Source organism: Bufo bufo, chromosome 8, assembly GCF_905171765.1.
Source record: "Bufo bufo chromosome 8, aBufBuf1.1, whole genome shotgun sequence".
In the NCBI taxonomy this organism is placed as follows: domain Eukaryota; kingdom Metazoa; phylum Chordata; class Amphibia; order Anura; family Bufonidae; genus Bufo; species Bufo bufo.
In genome coordinates, this window is record NC_053396.1 from 97836308 (window position 1) to 97859063 (window position 22756).

At 43.3% G+C, this 22756-nt stretch overlaps 1 protein-coding gene across 1 annotated transcript in view; it reads left to right on the forward strand.

Annotated features, from left to right (window-relative positions):
* Positions 1-22756, forward strand: part of LOC120977667 (formin-J-like) — a 93302-nt gene that overhangs the window by 64970 nt on the left and 5576 nt on the right. Inside the window, exons 9-11 of the mRNA XM_040405698.1 lie at positions 1987-2057; positions 6264-6387; positions 15282-15446. Coding sequence (XP_040261632.1) covers positions 1987-2057; positions 6264-6387; positions 15282-15446 — 360 coding nt within the window. The remainder of the gene's footprint in view (positions 1-1986; positions 2058-6263; positions 6388-15281; positions 15447-22756) is intronic.

Consider the following 22756-nt stretch of genomic DNA (forward strand, 5'->3'; position numbering starts at 1 on the left):
AACGTTTCTGAACTACATATTTCAGCAATCAAGCTGTCCTCTTCTGTGGTCCTCAGTTTTATGGCCAAGTTTTTGATGTTTCTATGACACAAAAAAGGCTGTACATCCTGTGTTGTGTAGAACCATAGATCCATATGATGCTATATAATGCCCTGTCTGGTACCTTATGTACTGAGCTGTTCAGTCTTAGACAAATCTCTTAGGCCCCTTTCACACGGGCGAGATTTCCGCGCGGGTGCAATCCGTGAGGTGAATGCATTGCACCCGCACTGAATCCGGACCCATTCATTTCTATGGGGCTGTGCACATGAGCGGTGATTTTCACGCATCACTTGTGCGTTGCGTGAAAATCGCAGCATGCTCCTCTTTGTGCGTTTTTCACGTAACGCAGGCCCCATAGAAATAAATGGGGTTGCGTGAAAATCACAAGCTTCCGCAAGCAAGTGTGGATGCAGTGCGATTTTTTCACGCACGGTTGCTAGGTGACGATCTTCTGTCTTCTTTTGTGAGGAATAGGACTTTTGATGACGTTACCATGGTGATGGATCGTGTGACGGACCATGTGATGAGCGTAGTGACGTCATCAAAGGATCTGTTTGGCTCAGTTTCATCAGACGGACAAGCAAGCAGCGTTTTGGTGTCTGTATCCAAAGCGGATTGGTGACTGAACTGATGCATTCTGAGCGGATCCTTCACCATTCAGAATGCATTAGGGCAAAACTGTTCCGTTTTGGACGGCTTGTAAGAGCCCATGACGGATCTCACTAACGGAAAACAAAACGCCAGTGTGGAAGTAAACACGGGCCAATGCACGTTGTGAAATGCACTGATGGACAATGTAACATGCTGTTACAAACTGGTAGGGGATTAGCAATTGTTAGTGCCAGATGTGCTGCTGATGGTTGAATGATCATCTGATCGACACATTGGGCAATGAAAGGGAGCAAGTGTTCTTAAAGGGGTTTTCCCGGATTTTTATATTGATGACCTATCCTCAAAATAGGTCATCAATATCAGATCGGCGGGGGCCCGACACCTGTCACCCCTGCTGATCAGCTGATTCATGTTTAATGGAACGGCATGTTGCTATTCAAGTGTAATAGGAAGGAGCCGTCCCATAGAAGTGAATGGGATGACTTGTAATTACCCCTGATCACTGCTGCGATGTCAGCGGCGAGCAGGTAAACAATAAAGGGAAGGCTGTGGAGCGTGGCCTTCTCTTCAACCAGCTGATCCGGCACCCCCGCCGATCTGATATTGCTGACCTGTCCTGAGGATAGGCCATCAATATAAAAATCCCAGAAAAATCCTTTAAAGGGATTCTGTCACCAGGTTTGGGGCTATAGAGATACGGACATGCACGGCTAGATCGCCGCTAGCATGTCCGCAATATATGTGTCCTATAGGGCTGTGTGGTTTTAATTTCTTTAAAAAAGGATTTTATAGATATGTAAATGAGTGTTGAATGTGTCCAACGGGCTGTACGAACCTTCCTGGAGCCCAGCCACGCCCGCCTGTGAAGGAGCCCAGCACCGCCTTTGTCTCCTCCTTTCATCAACAATAGATAGCCGTAATCTCGCGATGCCACACAGCCCTATAGGACACATATATTGCGGACATGCTAGCGGCGATCTAGCCGTGCATGTCCGTATCTCTATAGCCCCAAACCTGGTGACAGAATCCCTTTAAGAATGCACATTTGGCCAGTCATCAGCCCACGTACCTGCTGCCTTTAGGAGTCTGGAGAAGGTGGGTGACAACCTCAGTGGGTGCTGATATTGATTTCACCCAGCATTATCTTTCCTGTGATTTTTATTTTATTTTAGAGGGAAATGGCCTTTAATATTTTCTGAGCAACTAAACACAAATTAGAAGGAAGCGGTAGTTAGTGTGTAGACCACATAGTAATAATGACATTACAGGCCTCTGGCATTGTTTGTGCTGTAGATTATGTATTTTTTTCTAAATTTCTCTTTGTTTTTAAAGGAAGTCCAAAAACAGGATCCAAGATTTCTTTCATTTGCAGACAAACTAGAGCATGTTCACAGCGCCAGCAAGTAAGTCAGAGTCTGTGCAGTATCTTCACTTTTTATTGGATTGGTTTTATAGATATTCTTGGATACAGATTTGTTTGCTCTGTCTACCCGTGTATCACATCTAAAGCCACATATTTTAGATGTTCTATGTTGATTTTAGAAGGATTTGTCCGCTTTAACTTTTGGTTTTGTCCAAATTGTACATATTGACCTGATAGAAGAAGAATAGTCCCTGTGCGCTAGCGATATGTGCACTGCATTGTCAAAAGGCTTCTATACATGCAGTTAACAGCATTTAGAGATATGCTGTACAGCAGCCACATAGACACAGTAGACCGGAGCTGACCCTATGGACTTCTGTGGGAACGTTTTCTAGGCATATTCTGTGGCTTGTGCAGGGTTCATTGCGCGGGGAGTGGGAGGAGATGAGCCATGACTATCACATATTGTCAGTGGGGGATCCAGTGTTATCTAAACAGCTCTCTTACCTGTCATTGTAATCCTACCTCTGAAGATAATGAGATGACTACTGAGAATTGATCTAAACAGTAAGTGTTAGCCTATTTAGTAGGCTTAGTTGCAGGATTTTAGCATTTTTAACATATATACAGTGACATGGAAAAAATAACAACCACAAATACTTAACAAAATATATTTGATATAAAAACTTGATTTAAACTATGGGTCATTTTCTGATGACACATTACCTTTAAAAATCTGTGAATTAATGAAGGGTGCTGAAATGCAGCCATATTACAGTCCTGTGAAAATAGCCTAAGGGCTCATTCACATGACCGTTGGCCATCCGTGCCTGTCTAGTGGGCCTCAAACGTCAACAACCGATTGACTTGAACGTGTCTGCAATCTGCAAGATACGGAGCGGAGGCACAGCTCGTAAGCCCACAGAAGCACAACAAAGTGCTTCCGTGCAATACCACAGCCGATACCCGTGCATTGCAGTTCGCAGCATGGACGGTCTACGGCCGTCTGAATGAGCCCTAATGGTGTCACCAAGTATACATTCTATCTTTCTCTATATATATATAAAATCTGTAGCCAAAGTCTCAAATATTAGCCCCAAACACACGTTGTAGTCCTTATTACCAATAACGTATCAGTCCAAGGAAAATTTCAAGTACCAGATGCACGTTCTTTGAGTCTCTGTCTACAGATTTATTTCTGCATTTCCTAATGGTTTTTTCTTGTGACAAACAATCTGTTTTAGTCTTTACAGTCTGTTTTTGCTCTCTATAAAATACAGACCTATGCTGGATATACACCTTCATACTTTTAACCACACTCCATTCTACTTTGTAGCTCAATGTGGGGGATTGACTAGGAGAACTTGTTGATTTTGTGTTCTATTCGTTCTCTCACTTACTTTTTTGTTTTATTTTGATGTATTTTATATGTTAGCTTCATTTATAGCAACTGGTCATTTGCTCAGTTGTCATGGTCCTTTTTCCCTGTGTGCTTATATTGCAATATATATATTTCGGAACATAAAATACAGACCTCTGGTGTATTTCTAAAGCTAAAGTTCAGTTTGGTGTACCCGCACAGTTATTTGCTCGTAGGCAGTAAACTTTGCTGTTCTCTTTAGGCGGTGCATTTTTGTTCATGGCCTATATTCTGCTGACAACACTTTTGGATGGCTACCCTGGGGAATCTAAAATTTCTCCACCTGATCTCCTGTTACTCAAGTTGGTCCAACGTGTAAAGAAAGTCATTCAGAGTATAGCCAATAATGCACTTCTGTAAAATACAAGGGACGATTCACTAAATAGGGCCTCTGGTAGATAATATTAGGCATGACTGACCCCTTTGCATTATGAGAATGCTTGTACTTTCATGTAACTTGATTGTATAGAGCTTTACTCTAATACCCGTCCTGATTTCAGCCATGTTTTCTCCCCACATATGTTGCTGCGTCTCCACGGTTCACATGCTATATCTCTTTCACATTTAACAGATGTGTCTGCGAGGGTTGGAGAAATCATTCATCTCTAAGCTTGAGCCAAAGGCTTTATTGTTATGCATAGGGAGCTCTCATTTATGGTTGTTTGAAGTCACATTGATTTATCTATATATGGAGCTGAACAGAAGTAGACTCCCCTCCCCACATCAACTCGAAGCATGTGGCTCGGAATTATGCTTTATGCTGAAATGGAGCAATACACACGTGGAGAGAAAACGAAAAAAGTCACCTGCAAATAGTCTCTGAGCTGTCCTCTGTGGTCAGATTGTTAGCCAAACTTGCATACAATCTATGCCCATATTGTACAAGCTCTTGTAACCCTTGACAAGTGACACCACGGCCTGTGCCTTCAATAAAGGTTTGGGATTGATAGTCATTCCTTTATTATTTCTGCTAGAAGTTATGAATGAATGAAGGTCCAGATGGGTGTTACCAGTTGGGGTTGTGTCCCTGCACAGTCTGACACTATCCAGTCAGTGCTGCCAGTAGCAGTTCATTCATTCATAACTTCTAGCAGGAATAATAAAGAAATGGTACAACATAGAGACATAAGAATAGATGTCCCAGATTTGCTATTACATGAGGAATGCAAGTAGTTACTAAAACAGACATGTCAGGAGCGGTGACAGCTCCGCTTTATGTAGAGCCTTGAATAATGATGTTTAACTAAAAATTCCAGTTTCTGTTAAACTCATTATTTCCATTCCCCTAATGTCATGCTCAAAGCCACCAGGAAGGTAAGCTACAGGGAGTTGTTTGGTGGACTCCTTGCCCATGGAAAAGTAGTTAAAGAGAACCTGTCACCTTCCTGGATGCTATTAGGAGCATTACTATATGAAGCGGCGTTACTGCTTACTCATTTTTAAGTTCATACTCCCCCATGTGCCTACAAAGCGCCTCTATAATACTCTCCATTAGGTGCACATGGCCCATGAGTCTTCTCAGTGTATTACAGCAGGAGAAGGGAAGGGGGAAGTATGGACCTAGAAATGAGCGATCCCGACTCAGCAGGGGCAGCACTGCTCCTAATAGCGCTCCAAGGAGGTTTCAGATTCCCTTTTAGTTTTAAGTAAGCCAAGGCAATATTTTCTCAGTCCGCAGTGACCTCTATAGTTTATTACAGGCAAGCACAGGGTCAAGTGAAGTACCTCTACACGTAATGGCTTCTCCAAACAACCCTTATATCTCTGCTTCCCTGACCCTTTGCATATGATATTGGTAGATGTGTTTAACTACACTAAAACTTGATTTTTTTAGATTTAGACCAGATGTTATGAGTAAAGTGGTTGTGCAAGAATAGGTAGGTTTTTGGCAAACCCCCTCACATAGCCAGACCTGTAAAGGGAAACTAATTTACCTGCTTCCTGGCGCTGCCTCCCCGCTCCGTCTCCTGGCCTGCGATGCTCCGTTGGGCTCCTTCGCTGTAAATATCCGGTTTGACATCGCCCACAGCCAATTACTGGCCATAGTGGTGACCGGCTCCTCCTATATCATGACAAATAGTCACTTGACACAAGGGGATCCCGTCTTCACCGCGGCCAGTGATTGGCTGCGGCGTTGTCAAAAAGGATGCTTTCATTGAGGCAGTCCTGGAGGAGAAGCCTTGGGGAGCCTCAGGTAAGTAAGCCAAGTGAGGGGGTTTGTAAACTTCCCTCCCCCCCATTCATTGACGACCCCTTTAAGGCCTCATGCACATGACCATATCCGTTTTCTGGACCGCAAAATACATATGGTCATGTACATGAGGCCTTAATTGTTATGTACTGCCATAATATACACTGTACAATCAGCCAGTCTGGAAGCTCATTATTTTCATTTAAATAGGCAGCATTAACCTAAATTTTTGTCATCGACTTTAAGTTTTGTCCCCTTCAAGTGGGACTGCCCAGTGTCCTTTTAGAAGGCAGTAGACAAGTGGCGTTGAAGTAGTGTAGACAGAAGATAGGCAGTGTCCCCTAGTCTACTATTGATCTAATGTAGTCTACATTTTGTGTGAACTCTCATAGACTGTATAAATAATAGGAAATCTGGTTGAGCGGACATTTCCCATCCATTCTAATTACAATGTGTGACACGGCAGTATCTTTTCTATATCTCATTCTTGGTGAGAAGAGCAGCAGGGTTCCTTGTGGTTCTGGTTTTTATGTCCCACTAGAGGTTGAAAGGGCTTGACAATTATTTTGGAGCCGTAAATATGCAGACACATTGGTATATTTATGTGTCTGAGCAGATCTGGTTTTTGCTCCTAGGCTGTCTGAAGATGGCTTGCTGGAGGAGTTCTACAGGCTACAGTCTCGGATAACTTCAGTTCATCAGACATTGACGGTGCCAGAGCTACAAGAGCTAAGAATACAGATGGAGGAGTTTCTAGAGGTATGACTACAAGATTTATATGGGAAACTGAAGTATGAAGCATACACAGGAGGGCCGGGCTCTGCTCACTGCATTAATGAGCTGCAAAACTGCGTTAAACATTGTTACACTATTCAACTTGCTAACAAAAAAATAGAAACCAAACGTAATCTTTAAGATTTTGCAACTGGCAGATCGTTCATATTTAATATTGGTAATTGTTAATATTTAACACTGGTGAAAAAGGGTGCTACTTGTAAATATGACTTATGGTGGCAGCTTTAAAGGGGTTTTCTGAAATAATAAAAAATCTCGGAAAGTTTAAAATAAGAAACATGTTACACTCACCCCGTTCTCCAGCGCTATTCTCTAAGAGCAACAGCGATGACGTACCTGGATGTGGCATGAATCCGCTGCAGCCAATCACTGATCTTAGCGGGCTGCCATTGAGGGTGGTGATTGGATGCAGCCGTCATATGCCTAATGTCACTATACGTGTCACAGTAACGATGATGTGCACAGTGATATTTAGTGACGGGAATTAAATTGTGGAGGGAATAATTCACTGGCTTTATGCTGGAAAAGTTGCCTTCAAAAGCACCCACTACTTCTCAAAAAAAGTGTCCAAGGTGTGCCAAGGCAGCTGGGCACATTTGCTATAATTTATGCCAGAAAACTGGCCTAAATTATACCTGAAATCGATGTCATCTGGTAGCTTTCAGTTCTGGCGCACAGACGGCCTGAATAGGTCATAGTTATTAAGCACTGTGCTCCTCAGGTTATGACCGCCGTATGCAACACCATTCTTACTAAATGCTGCTCTATATGTGAGCTCTTACACAGGGGCAGACAACAGCAACAAGGGGATCCTGTGCCGGAGCAGTATATATGTATGCTCTAAGCTTAACCACTGCTTATTTCATGGGACAGCTGGTTTGTCCACCGGTGTGCTTTCCTGACGGAATCCACTTGTGATGTCACAACATTTCAATCAACTGAACCCCACTTGTGATGTCACAACATTTCAATTTACTGAACCCCACTTGTGATGTCACAACATTTCAATCAACTGAACCCCACTTGTGATGTCACAACATTTCAATTTACTGAACCCCACTTGTGATGTCACAACATTTCAATCAACTGAACCCCACTTGTGATATCACAACATTTCAATTTACTGAACCCCACTTGTGATGTCACAACATTTCAATCAACTGAACCCCACTTGTGATGTCACAACATTTCAATCAACTGAACCCCACTTGTGATGTCACAACATTTCAATTTACTGAACCCCACTTGTGATGTCACAACATTTCAATCAACTGAACCCCACTTGTGATGTCACAACATTTTAATTTACTGAACCCCACTTGTGATGTCACAACATTTCAATCAACTGAACCCCACTTGTGATGTCACATTTCAATCAACTGAACCCCACTTGTGATGTCACAACATTTCAATTTACTGAAACCCACTTGTGATGTCACAGAAGGTTTCCTGACTGAAACCAAGTTGTGAGGTTACAGGATTTTACCTGCCTGTAACTCAATTTTAATGTCACAGTTGACATACTTGTGATATCACAGCACCTCAAATGACCGGATTCCACTTTTTATGTCGTAGTACCTTACATAACTGTAACTCATTTGTGAAGTCACAGCCACCCACCTGATTGATCCACAATTGTGATGTCACAGCAGCTTACCTGACTGAAACCCAGCTGTGATGTCACCGCAGCTTACCTGACTGAAACCCAGCTGTGATGTCACAGCAGCTTACCTGACTGAAACCCAGCTGTGATGTCACAGCAGCTTACCTGACTGAAACCCAGCTGTGATGTCACCGCAGCTTACCTGACTGAAACCCTGCTGTGATGTCACCGCAGCTTACCTGACTGAAACCCTGCTGTGATGTCACAGCAGCTTACCTGACTGAAACCCAGTTGTGATGTCACCGCAGCTTACCTGACTGAAACCCAGCTGTGATGTCACCGCAGCTTACCTGACTGAAACCCAGCTGTGATGTCACAGCAGCTTACCTGACTGAAACCCAGCTGTGATGTCACCGCAGCTTACCTGACTGAAACCGTGCTGTGATGTCACAGCAGCTTACCTGACTGAAACCCAGTTGTGATGTCACCGCAGCTTACCTGTTGTGAACAGTGTTGTGAGATCACATTACCTGGGGTCAGACACCAACACTAGAGCACCCCTGTGTAAGAACAGTATATTCTATCCAAGGGTTAATATAATGACAGCTGGGTGTTAGCCATAGACCACCTCATTCAAGTCTCACCAGATAATTCCTCACCACTGTACCAAACCACCAGTAGTTGCTTACATATGTTCTAATAGAACTAGTATTGTATTATAGAATAGTATAATTTTTCTTTAAAGGGAATCAGTCACCATGTTTCTAGACCATTATCTGCTGTACTACTTGAGAAGTACTGCAGATAAGGAGTCCAGATAACAATTTTTAATTTTATTTCTGCCCCCTGTTGGCTGTGACCTCTCAACGCTGCTCTGAAATACACAGTCTGGACCTCTGTGCCATTGTAACATAATGGGTAGGACTCCTGTGCGCATGCACAGCAGTCCTGACAATGCATTTCAGTGCAGCTTTGAGTGCTGACAGTGGAGTAAAGGGGAACATTAGGAAAATATAAAATAGCAACCTGGATTCCTTATCTGCAGCGGTACTCATGTAGTACAGCAGATAATAGTCCAAGTTTGTAGTGACAGATTCCTTTTTTAAAGGGTTTCTGTCACCAGAATTACCCCTCTTAAACTGTCTGACATTAGCGATGTGCTAATGTCAGCAGAATCCAACTCTGCTATTTTTATGTTTATTGATGCCCCCCTTACGGCACAATTCTGACTTTAGTAATGAGCAAATTAGCCTCTAGGAGCGGGGAAGGGGGGCACTTTGCTCCTGCTCATAGAGCCTCTACCCTATTGTGCGCCCCTTTCTTTTTCTCTATTTCCCTCATATATTTGAGTGGAATCTAGTTACGTCCAGTATTAAAAATCTGCAGTCCTTGATTGACAGGCCAGCGTTCTTCTTCTCCTGCCGGCCCTGTGTGCTGGTTAAATGGATTCTGTCATCAGAAATGAGCCCTATAAGCTAAACATATGGCGATGTCCCTTGTAAAACACAGAATCCTAAAGTGAGTTTATCAAATGCCCCTGTGGCTCTATAATCATAAAAAAGACGTTTATATCACCTGTCAATCACTTCAAAATGTGTCCAAGGGGACGTCTCATGGTGAAAGGTGCCCGGCTGCAGCCATGTCGTTTAGGTGCCCAGCGCTGCCTTCTGAGCTGAAATCGCCGCCCTCCCTTTCATGCGATCCACCTACCTCACGTCATCACTGCCTCTCTAACCACCGCTCGCTTCATCCAGATCCCGCACATGCGCACTAGGTACTAGCTTTGAAGTGGAGGTTTGAGTGAAGTGCGCCGGCCGGCGCATGCGCACTTCGCTATACGAGGCCGCTGCCAGTAGTCCGCACGGGCGCATCAGGATATAACTAGTGCGCACGCGCGGGATCTGGATGAAGCGAGCGGTGGTGAGAGAAGCAGAGATGACGTGAGGTAGGCGGATCGCATGAAAGGGAGGGCGGCGATTTCAGCTCAGAAGGCGGCGCTGGGCACCTAAACGACATGGCTGCAGCCGGGCACCTTTCACCATGAGACGTCCCCTTGGACACATTTTGAAGTGATTGACAGGTGATATAAATCGCTTTTTTATGATTATAGAGCCACAGGGGCATTTGATAAACTCACTTTAGGATTCTGTGTTTTACAAGGGACATCGCCATATGTTTAGCTTATAGGGCTCATTTCTGATGACAGAATCCCTTTAAACGGCACTGCGCAGGCGCGAGACTTACCCAGCGCACAGGGCCGGCAGAAGAAGACGAACGCTGGCCTGTCAATCAAGGACGGCAGGGCGTGGAATGAGGTGGGAGAACAGAGCCTCTAGGAGCAGGAGCAACGTGCCCCCCTTCCCCGCTCCTAGAGGCTAATTTGCTCATTACAAAAGTCAGAATTGTGCCGTAAGGGGGGCATCAATAAACATAAAAATAGCAGATTCTGCTGACATTAGCACATCGCTAATGTCAGACAGTTTAAGAGGGTAATTCTGGTGACAGAAACCCTTTGAAGATGCAGTGATCCCCTTGTCAGCAGAGCCCCTGTCCACTTGCATTTTTTGATGTCTATAGTACTTGGTAGGCTCATGGTTAAAAAAAAAGACTAATATTATGAGTGGCAAGTCAGCTGTATACCCTAACAGCAAAAAAGGATTAAAATCAATAATTAGGACTGCTGTAGCATGTAATAATATCAAAAAGTGTATGAAATATATACCAAAATGTATTGTTACCAAACATATGAATAACACAGATATCACACAGACTTAGTTAATAAGTGGTAGAGTTATTCACAGATAATAACACAAACAATAAAAAATATCACAAAAAGATACATAAAAACTCATAATAAAATACCAATAAAAACTGGTCTCACTGTGCTCATTAATATAAATATATAACCATATAATCCTGGTCCAGTAGCAGCCAAAGCGGGTACTGTACATCTAAAAAATGAATTGGACACAGATAGGGCTGTATTGGGTCACTAATGGACCTACAGGGAGTGCAGAATTATTAGGCAAATGAGTATTTTGACCACATCATCCTCTTTATGCATGTTGTCTTACTCCAAGCTGTATAGGCTCGAAAGCCTACTACCAATTAAGCATATTAGGTGATGTGCATCTCTGTAATGAGAAGGGGTGTGGTCTAATGAAATCAACACCCTATACTAGGTGTGCATAATTATTAGGCAACTTCCTTTCCTTTGGCAAAATGGGTCAAAAGAAGGACTTGACAGGCTCAGAAAAGTCAAAAATAGTGAGATATCTTGCAGAGGGATGCAGCACTCTTAAAATTGCAAAGCTTCTGAAGCGTGATCATCGAACAATCAATCGTTTCATTCAAAATAGTCAACAGGGTCGCAAGAAGCGTGTGGAAAAACCAAGGCGCAAAATAACTGCCCATGAACTGAGAAAAGTCAAGCGTGCAGCTGCCAAGATGCCACTTGCCACCAGTTTGGCCATATTTCAGAGCTGCAACATCACTGGAGTGCCCAAAAGCACAAGGTGTGCAATACTCAGAGACATGGCCAAGGTAAGAAAGGCTGAAAGACGACCACCACTGAACAAGACACACAAGCTGAAACGTCAAGACTGGGCCAAGAAATATCTCAAGACTGATTTATCTAAGGTTTTATGGACTGATGAAATGAGAGTGAGTCTTGATGGGCCAGATGGATGGGCCCGTGGCTGGATTGGTAAAGGGCAGAGAGCTCCAGTCCGACTCAGACGCCAGCAAGGTGGAGGTGGAGGTGGAGTACTGGTTTGGGCTGGTATCATCAAAGATGAGCTTGTGGGGCCTTTTCGGGTTGAGGATGGAGTCAAGCTCAACTCCCAGTCCTACTGCCAGTTTCTGGAAGACACCTTCTTCAAGCAGTGGTACAGGAAGAAGTCTGCATCCTTCAAGAAAAACATGATTTTCATGCAGGACAATGCTCCATCACATCAGTCCAAGTACTCCACAGCGTGGCTGGCAAGAAAGGGTATAAAAGAAGAAAATCTAATGACATGGCCTCCTTGTTCACCTGATCTGAACCCCATTGAGAACCTGTGGTCCATCATCAAATGTGAGATTTACAAGGAGGGAAAACAGTACACCTCTCTGAACAGTGTCTGGGAGGCTGTGGTTGCTGCTGCACGCAATGTTGATGGTGAACAGATCAAAACACTGACAGAATCCATGGATGGCAGGCTTTTGAGTGTCCTTGCAAAGAAAGGTGGCTATATTGGTCACTGATTTGTTTTTGTGTTTTTTTTGAATGTCAGAAATGTATATTTGTGAATGTTGAGATGTTATATTGGTTTCACTGGTAAAAATAAATAATTGAAATGGGTATATATTTGTTTTTTGTTAAGTTGCCTAATAATTATGCACAATAATAGTCACCTGCACACACAGATATCCCCCTAAAATAGCTAAAACTAAAAACAAACTAAAAACTACTTCCAAAAATATTCAGCTTTGATATTAATGAGTTTTTTGGGTTCATTGAGAACATGGTTGTTGTTCAATAATAAAATTAATCCTCAAAAATACAACTTGCCTAATAATTCTGCACTCCCTGTATGGGGTTATTGAGTATTGATATTGCACTAGAACAGTTTGTGCTAATTACTAGATAAATCGGTGCCACACTGTGATATCTAATAATTTTCGTGTTAGCAAATCAGCCAGATAGTATACATACGTTTTCTTTAAATGGACCGCGCTGCTCCAGGACAAAGCTAATAAAACCTTGCAGTTGGAACCTCTTGTGAATGTACTTCACTATTGGTGGCACCTTGATTTCTCATAAGGTTTCCCTGGGGAAAGGTGAATCTGAGTGAACTGATCGCTTACCCATATTCAGGAAATTCCTGTGAGATCTGGAAGGGAGGATTTTTCAGCTCTGTCCGGGTGCAGCGCGGTCCATTTAAAGAAAACGCGTCTATAGATGTGAACATTGCCCACTTCACTATTGGAACTCGCGACGCACCAAAAGAAAGGCAACGTACCTAAGGCTGTTTTATATATTGTATTTAGCTAGTATACATACCGTATATACTCGAGTATAAGCCGACCCGAGTATAAGCCGAGCCCCTAATTTTACCCCAAAAAAATGGGAAAAATTATTGACTCGAGTATAAGACTAGGGTGGGAAATGCAGCTATAATGCAGAGTGTATGTGTATATAATGCACACACTCTACATTATATACACACATCTGCAAGAGGGTGACTCCCTGTATTTAATGCAGAGTGTGTGCATTATATACACACACACTCTGCATTAAATACAGGGAGCCATCCACAGATCTCCCCCCTAAACAGTGCCATCCACAGATCCCCCCTAAACAGTGCCATCCACAGATCCCCCCTCCCCTAAACAGTGCCATGATGGCACTGTTTAGGGGAGGGGGTATCTGTGGATGGCACTGTAGGGGGATCTGTGGATGGCACTGCCATCCACAGATCCCCCTGCAGTGCCATCCACAGATCCCCCTGCAGTGCCATCCACAGATCCCCCTGCAGTGCCATCCACAGATCCCCCTGCAGTGCCATCCACAGATCCCCCTGCAGTGCCATCCACAGATCCCCCTACAGTGCCATCCACAGATCCCCCTACAGTGCCATCCACAGATCCCCCTACAGTGCCATCCACAGATCCCCCTACAGTGCCATCCACAGATCCCCCTACAGTGCCATCCACAGATCCCCCTACAGTGCCATTCACAGATCCCCCTACAGTGCCATCCACAGATCCCCCTACAGTGCCATCCACAGATCCCCCTACAGTGCCATCCACAGATCCCCCTACAGTGCCATCCACAGATCCCCCTACAGTGCCATCCACAGATCCCCCTACAGTGCCATTCACAGATCCCCCTACAGTGCCATCCACAGATCCCCCTACAGTGCCATCCACAGATCCCCCTACAGTGCCATCCACAGATCCCCCTACAGTGCCATCCACAGATCCCCCTACAGTGCCATCCACAGATCCCCCTACAGTGCCATCCACAGATCCCCCTACAGTGCCATCCACAGATCCCCCTCCCCGACGCTCACAGTAGTATTCTTTTCTTACTTTGTCTTTGCTCCGGTAATACAGGCAGTGCGGGGAGCGGCGCTCACTCACTGACGTCACGCGCCTTCTCCCACTAGGCGGCGCAGGTGCGTGACGTCAGTGAGTGAGCGCCGCCCCCCGCTCTGCCTGTATTACCGGAGCTAGACTAGACTCGAGTATAAGACGAGGAGGCTTTTTGAGCACAAAAATATGTGGCAAAAAACTAGTCTTATACTCGAGTATATACGGTAGATGTGTGCGGTCAATAACCAAGTCTTTTGGTCTATCACTATGTCCTTGATGAGGGACGTATATGTCAGTCACAATAATAATAGCATAGGTGTGCTTAAAGGGAATCTGTCACTAGTTTTCTGCTGCTAGGTGCGAACAGCTCCAGCACATGCCAAGAAGTCCCCATATTCATGAGCTCACCGCTCTCCCCGCACACCTGCCTCTGATTGACAGGTTCTTTTTCCATATGAATCAGCAGTCGGTGGGTGGGGAAAGACAGGAGCTCATGAATATCAGGACTCATTCGGCATGTGCTCGAGATTAAAGAAAGTGACATTTTGGTAAGGGGGTCTGTCACTAGTTTTTGTTGCCTTTAGTTAGGACCAAACACAGATCCTTCATGGATGAACCACTGACCATCTTGTCACAGATGTCATCACGGACACAGACTTGTGAAAGAGGCCTTAATCTCATAGTTGGGTGGTTTGTCTTTTCGCTAACTTGCCACTGTATTAAAGGGGACCTGTCACATTGAACATGATATCTGAGCTGCAGGCAGAATCTAATAGAGCAGGAGGAGCTGAGCAGATTGATATATAATTTTGTGGGAAAAGATTCAGTAAAACATGTAATTTCTACATATAAATTCCTGCTCATTCTGGGCTTTAAAGTCAAGGAGGCGGTCCTATCAGTGATTGACAGCCTTCCCTCTATGACTGTGCACAGAGATAGCTGTCAATCACTGATAGGACCGCCTCCTTGACTTCAAAGCCCCGAATGACCAGGAATTGATATGTGTAAAATACAAGTTACACTGAATCTTTTCCCATAAAACTATATATCAAACTGCTCAGCTCCTCCTGCTCTATAATTTGCTGCCTGTAGCTTATGTTACATTTTCATGTTGACAGGTTCCCTTTAAGAATGTTTAGAATTATTTAGTGTTGTGACAATCAGTATTGTTTCCTAGTATGCTGATCACCAGTTACAAGAGGTTCGGAAAGAAATAGATGCCTTGCAAGTCTCAAGACAGAACCTGTGTGAATTTCTGTGTGAGGATGAAGATACATTTCACTTGGAGGAGTGCTGCAAAGTATTCAGCTGCTTTTGTCAAAAGTTTCAGCTGGCCATCAAGGTGAGTTAATGGAAAACAACAGCTGCTTATAATCCAGTGTGAGACGGGTAGGGATGGTGAATATCATGCATGACATTAAAATGACTACTGTAGGGGAGCCAGGCCAGTTTTCTATCAAGTACTCAACAACACTGTATTCCTACACCACGTTCCTGTTTTTAATTCCTCCAAATCCAGGAAAGCACTGGTTTTATTCATATATGTCCACACATATGTGACGAATGCCAAAGAACTGGATTATGAAAAGCAATGAAACTTAATATTATATTTGTGTTTCAACTTGTCAACGTCTCTGTTGTTGTCAGTGAATGGAAACATAGGGGCTATTTCTAAATCATTTTATGACTCTTTTTCAGTGGAAAATTGGCACGGGATTTGGTGCATTGTCTTTTATTTGCTGCGACATTTACCCAAATACAACAGTTCACACCACTTTCCAAAGTGGTCTTTGTTTTAGATCATCTATTGTGATTAGACCTGTTGTCTGGAGCATTTACCATGTGCAACTTCTGTAAAAGTCACAAAAAAGGCACATCTCCACACCAGGTAGCCCCCTGGTGTACTTTTACAGACATAGGCCTCATGCAAACGACCGTTTTTCGGGTCCGCATCCGAGCCGCAGTTTTTGCAGCTCGGGTGCGGACCCATTCACTTCAATTGGGCCACAAAAGATGGGTCCACAAAAGATGCGGACCGTGGCCCCGCAAAAAAAAATATAGCATGTCCTATTCTTGTCCGTTTTGCGGACAAGAATAGGCATTTCTACAATGGGCCGCCCGTTCCGTTTCGCAAATTGCCGAAGGCACACAGGCGGCTTCGGTTTTTTGCAGATCCGCGGTTTGCGGACCACAAAAAAACGGAACGGTCGTGTGCATGAGGCCATAGGAGTATACCACAATGCACTTGCACCATATATATTATTACTGTGCGGCATAAAATTTTTTTGGCACAACCGCACAAAGCAAAGATAGACTTAAAACAGAAACAAAAAAAATTGCAAATGATAAATTCCCCCATAATTCTTAATATTCAGAGACTGAAAATCTGTCCTGAGCTAGTCATGCTCGGTATTATTCTAGGTATACTTCTATAAGCTAGACACAGTGGCAGCACAACTCTCCCGTCCTGGGCTCTAGGCTGATATCTTATAGGCCGCCTACACAAATTAGCTCTGGCATTTCTGTTCACTAAAAAAAAAAAGCCATAGAGACCACCTCATCAGGAAATAATATCCCATAGACTTTCAGCTAAAGTCTGGGGCTGCTGTTTTTTACGGAAAAAAAAGATCCAAAAAACGCATTTGCAAAAAACACCACTAAAACTGCAATAGTGCACAAAAAAAACACTTAAAACCTGAGTGAACCCACCCATACACTTAGGCCCCTTGCAGACGAGCGTGAGCGGATTAGGTCCGGATGCATTGCGGATGCGTTAAGTGAAAAATGTGTGATTTTGCAATCAAGTTCATTCAGTTTTGGATGCGATCACGTTCAGTTGTTATCGCGTGGATGCAATGCGCATTGATGCGTTTTTCATGTGTGTGATAAAAAACTGAAGCTTTACAAACATCTCTTAGCAACCATCCGTGAAAAATGCATCGCATCCACACTTGCTTGCGGATGTGATGCGATTTTCACGCAGCTCCATTCACTTCTATGGGGCCAGCATTGCGTTAAAAAACTCTGAATATAGAACATGCTGCGATTTTCACGCAACGCACAAGTGATGTGTGAAAACCAATGCTCATGTACCAAAACCATTGAAAGAATGGGTCCGGATTCAGTGCGGGCGCAATGCGTTCGCATCACGCATTACACCCGTGCGGAAAACTAAGGAGCCTTAGTTGTAGTTAACCTTTGGCTTGTGTTTAATATAATATTCTCCCATATGTAAGTTTATAATTGTGAATTATAGATGTTGATTTCCTGGACTGCAAAGAAAAAAAAGTTGGGCTAGTCAGCACACCCCAGTGCGCAGGTGCAAGTCGCCATGGCTGAAAGCACAAAAGCAAAACAAGAAAACAATGCACCAGCACTCTGCAAACACAAATAATAAAGTAAATACAATAGTGAAATATACCTTTTTTTTTTTTTTAAATATGTATTAAAATATGAAAACCTCTCAAGGAAGTATAAGTATAATCTTAAGCAGTCATATAATACACCATCTATATAGGGTCTGGGTTATAGGCAAGTATATCAAGTATAGGGTCTAGATTATAAACAGGTATATCAAGAGGTGGGACATTATATGTCCTTCTTTACTCTCGGTTTGTTGACACAGGATATAATGAGAGAATGGGATTATATATGTCTTTTATATTCTCAATCTTTTGATGTTCAACATGTCCCAAATATGTCTCCAGATCCAGGTGTTGTTGGGAAAAACATATATATCCCTATTCCATCCCTAGATCTCTCCCTGACTACAGGCAGAGCACCTCGCCCGAAAGGGGCGACCCTACCTTACAATCACTGCCCTTGCCCTAAAAAGCTGAAGGTTATTCCCAAGCAAAAACAATCTAACAAGTATAGATGAACTATCTATAAACAGGGCAGTCCCAAGAGAACCATTAAGATGATATAGTCCTGTTCCAATGGGTCTCAAGGGACACAAAAAAGAAAAAAGTCCCAACGCTGCGTTTCCCCAGTATTCTCACTGGTTCTTCAGGGGATAGTATAGTATATGGGGGTCAGACTGATGGGGATCCGATGATTCAATTCCTCGGCCTGGTATCTCCTCCAGCCAAAATCCCTGTAGTTGGGAAATAGAGCCTAGACTCCCCCCTCCCCCTTTTATTGTACTAATAATATTGGCATAATTTCCTAGTAATTAATGATACATTAAATTTAATTTTGCCTATTAATGGAGAAACTGTCTCTTGATACACAGTATATGATCTCCTATTCCTATGGAGTAAATATTAATAGAGAACAGGAGTTAAGGGTGAGCATCGTGCACTTCCTGTGCTGTGGAGCGTTCCACGGGCTTCATCGGCTGTGGAGCGCATAGGGAAGGAGACATCACTTCCGGATTTGGCCGCATAGTGGAATGCATATGCGTTCCATAGCGGCATTCATTGTATTCTTAGGTTTGTTACATCGATGAGGGATGGCTCCCACTAGTTTGGTAAATTATCCCCAATATGAGATACCCTTTATTTATAACCTGCATAAGATATTTTTGGTAGTTTTTTGGATAGAGGAGGCGGGGTAAGAAACAGGAAATGTAGGGGAGGAGTACAAAGGGATATAAGGCGGCAAGTTTAATCAGCATATTAACCCTGATTTATGTGTGGAGTATTATAGGCCATGTTATGTTTTATTCGTTCGGTAGAGGAATCTACCGACCCACGTTTTCTGCCTGTGAGTGATTACGTTATCCCATTGTGTTGATTCATTGTATCACATGTGTGTTTTCTGCCTGTAACTGCATGCGATTGGTTTATGTCAGAAACTGTCTTAGTTTTCCACATGGTCCCTTGCTGGAAGACCTGCATAAAAGGCTGACATGTTGCCCCATCAGGCCCAAGACCAGGATCCAGCTTCCATTGGGTAGAACGGAGTTGTAATCCCAGGGGAGTATAATACCGATAGAAATCCCCAGAGTAAATATAGCTGTTCCCCCCACACATGAGATGAGACTCTATGTTGAGGGTGAAACAAATTAAGAACTCTCTTTATTGAAGACCAACTCAGTATATATACAGTTCAAGAAGTCTAACAACATAACTCAATCAAACATGAACAGCATGCAAACAGACATCCCCTCCCCAATGTCTTAATGAAAGAATAGGGAGAGAGAAGACACATGTGATGGGATTCTCTCCTGAGTGTATCATAGGGTGATCTACTCCTCTACACCGGAGTCCTACTCCTAGAGTCAGCTATCTTAATCCTATCACTAACACAATAGAACAAAGGGACAAATAAACATTCATTGGGAGTCTCAGTGCAGAGTTAACCCTTTTTGTGTTGCGGGATTCACACCCTGCACCTTTAATGGGCAATAGGAAAGATGTGGCCTGTAACTCCACACATAAATCAGGGTTAATAGTTCCTTGTAACCCCAAGAGGTCTGAGGGGGGTCTCCATAGTTCTGGGTCCATAGTCAGTAGGAAGGAGGCTAGCCCTCAAGCTTCTCCAGCAGCCCGATTGACGGTTCAGTCTGTCACAGACGCCATACATTTGGAACCCACATCTATGGTCTATTTCCCAACTACAGGGATTTTGGCTGGAGGAGATACCAGGCCGAGGAATTAAATCATCGGATCCCCATTGGTCTGACTCCCATATACTATACTATCCCCTGAAGAACCAGTGAGAATACTGGGGAAACGCAGCGTTGGGACTTATTTTTTTTTGTGTCCCTTGGGACCCATTGGAATGGGACCATATCATCTTAATGGTTCTCTTGGGACTGCCCTGTTTATAAGAGAGTTCATCTATACTTGTTAGATTGTTTTTGCTTGGGAATAACATTCAGCTTTTTAGGGCAAGGGCAGGAATTGTAAGGGTTTAGCCACCGAGAGACGGGTGCTCTGCCCGAAGTCAGGGAGAGATCTAGGGATGGAATAGGGATATATATGTTATTCCCAATAACACCTGGATCTGGAGACATATTTGGGACATGTTGAACATCAAAAGATTGAGAATATAAAAGACATATATAATCCCATTCTCTCATTATATCCTGTGTCAACAAACCGTGAGTAAAGAAGGACATCTCATGTCCCACCTCTTGATATACCTGTTTATAATCTAGACCCTATACTTAAAATACTTGCCTATAACCCAGACCCTATATAGTTGGTGTATTATATGACTGCTTAAGATTAAAAATTGCACTTCCTTGAGAGTTTTTCAAATTTTAATACATATTTAATAAAAGGTATATTTTAAATTAAGGGAGATTAATACGATATTTGTTTGGTTTTTGTCATACTCCTGATGAGTACCTAATATGTGTTGTGGTTTTTAAATACAATAGTGCCATACTATAGAAAATGTAAAAATCGAATGCTACGTTGTAAATGTGAGATTCTTGGCAAATATATTTTGTACAGAATTATTAATTGTACCTGTCCACCAACAACAAGGTGATTTCTTTAGAACAGGAACCTAACAGTAAATACTACCTCCACTAGTGACGCTGGTGGACAGGCATAAATAATGTTGTACAAAATGTATTTGCCAAGAATCTCACATTTCTAATGTAGCATTAGCATTTTACATTTTCTATAGTGAGAATGGCACTATTGTGTTTACGTTATTATTTGTGTTTGCAAAGTGCTGTTGCATTGTTTGTTTTTCCCTTTTGATTTCCTGGAAACAGCACCTTTCTTGGTGTCTGTGTACACTGTCCATTACCATCTCAGGAGTTCTCCAACTGAAGCTGAAGCCTATTCTGAACTCTGCTCCTCTGACAGGATCGCAAAGCATTATACTGATTTATAATGCTGTGTAACCCTTAGAGTCCTGGAATTTATTATATTACGCTAACAGCTTTATGTCAGTGTGAGAGCTCATGCTCATGACCCTGGTTTTTGTCCACATCCGACCTGCATTTTTTGCGAATCAAATGCAGACCCATTCACTTCAATGTGGCCACAACATATGTGGACATTTGTGAAGGAGTGAAAAAAAAATGGCAGCAGGCTTTCGGCCAGTATCCGCATTTTGCAGTTCTGCGATTTGCAGACCGCAAAAACGCCTATGGTGTGCCTGAGCCCTAATTCAGTAGATTTCAGAATTAGACTCCAATGCCTTATTCACACAGTCCGTGTTTGGTCAGTGTTTTCCATCAGTAATTTTGAGCCAGGTGCAGCTCTAAACAAAGAACAGGTGCAGAACTTTCCCTTATACCTTATGTCTGTGTAGCCTCCACTCCTGGCTTCGGTTCACAATCACTGATCAAAACACTGACGTGTGACTAAGGCCTCATGCACACGGCCGTGTTCCGCGGCCAAGAGCGGTCCGTGGTAACCCGGCCGGGATTCCTTCTGACAGCAGGAGCGCACGGCATCATTGGTTGCTATGACGCCGTGCGCTTCATGCCGCCGCCGCTGTACAGTGATACACTGGTACGACTGCTGTCAGAAGGAATCCCGGCCGGGTTACCACGGACTGCTCTCGGCCACAGAACACGGCCGTATGCATGAGGCCTAAGGCCAATGAATGTATAAATTCTCATGTGTACCATATCTCTAATTCTATCTCAGGCCGTGAGCAAGGTCTTGTGATAAGACCGAAACGTGGGCCAGTTTGTACAATTAATTCCTGGATGGATAAAAAAAGGAAAAAAAATGCATAATTGATTCAACTATAAATAACGAGTGCCGCGGCCGGTGTCCCGTGTATTGCGGACCCGCCGTATGCGGGGGACACACGGCCATGTGCAAGAGGCCTAAGGGTTACACAGCATTATAAATCATTATAATGCTTTGCGAGCCTATCAGAGGAACAGAGGCCAGAACGGGACCTCTCACTGACACACGCTGCGAGTTCCTCACATTCAACTCGCTCGTGTGTGTATGACCTTATACTTTCTCTCCTTTTCACTGCTTGGCTTCCAAAGCTGCATCCAGAAACCTGAATGTGTGGCAGTACCTTAAGGATATCAATAGAGCATACCAGTGTTTCAATATAAATCGCAGTATATACAGATATGTATTCACTTTCAACATCTCTGCTCATTATAGTCTGCTAATTATTGTAAGATAATTATTACTACTGCTGATATAATAATTATGCCTCTGGGATTCACCAATTCTTTGGCAGAATCCATAGTGTATCTGGATATATTAAATCAAGGCAGGTGCAAGGGTTAAGTGCAGAGTTACCGCTGGGCTCTCACTGCCCCTAATTACACAAAACTGAGCACAGCAGACATCATGTCTGCTTCATCATAATCTGTTCTATCAGTAATACAACTATTTGCATTTATCACGCATGTGAAAAAGATTTTCTTATTCTGATAGCTACAGGAAGCTACAGGAATACTAAATAGCCATTTTTCTGTTTTGTGTTAGTAATTGTGTTTTTAATACGCAATCATATGCATGCCTTGAAGCTTCTGAGTTTCACTCTATAACAGGGCTCTCCATACACCATGTATTATACTGTCCTCCTCATATAGGTTGGAAGGACATCTGGAGTCCCCTCAGGCTCCAGGGACCACATGTACCTGCCATCTTTATAGTCACATCTTGCACTCATTGGCTGCACACAACAGTAACCACTTAACAGTTTTGCTCGAGCTCTGCTTGGGCTTTGAGAAAAGGGCTTAACAGTTTAGCATCACCATAGCTC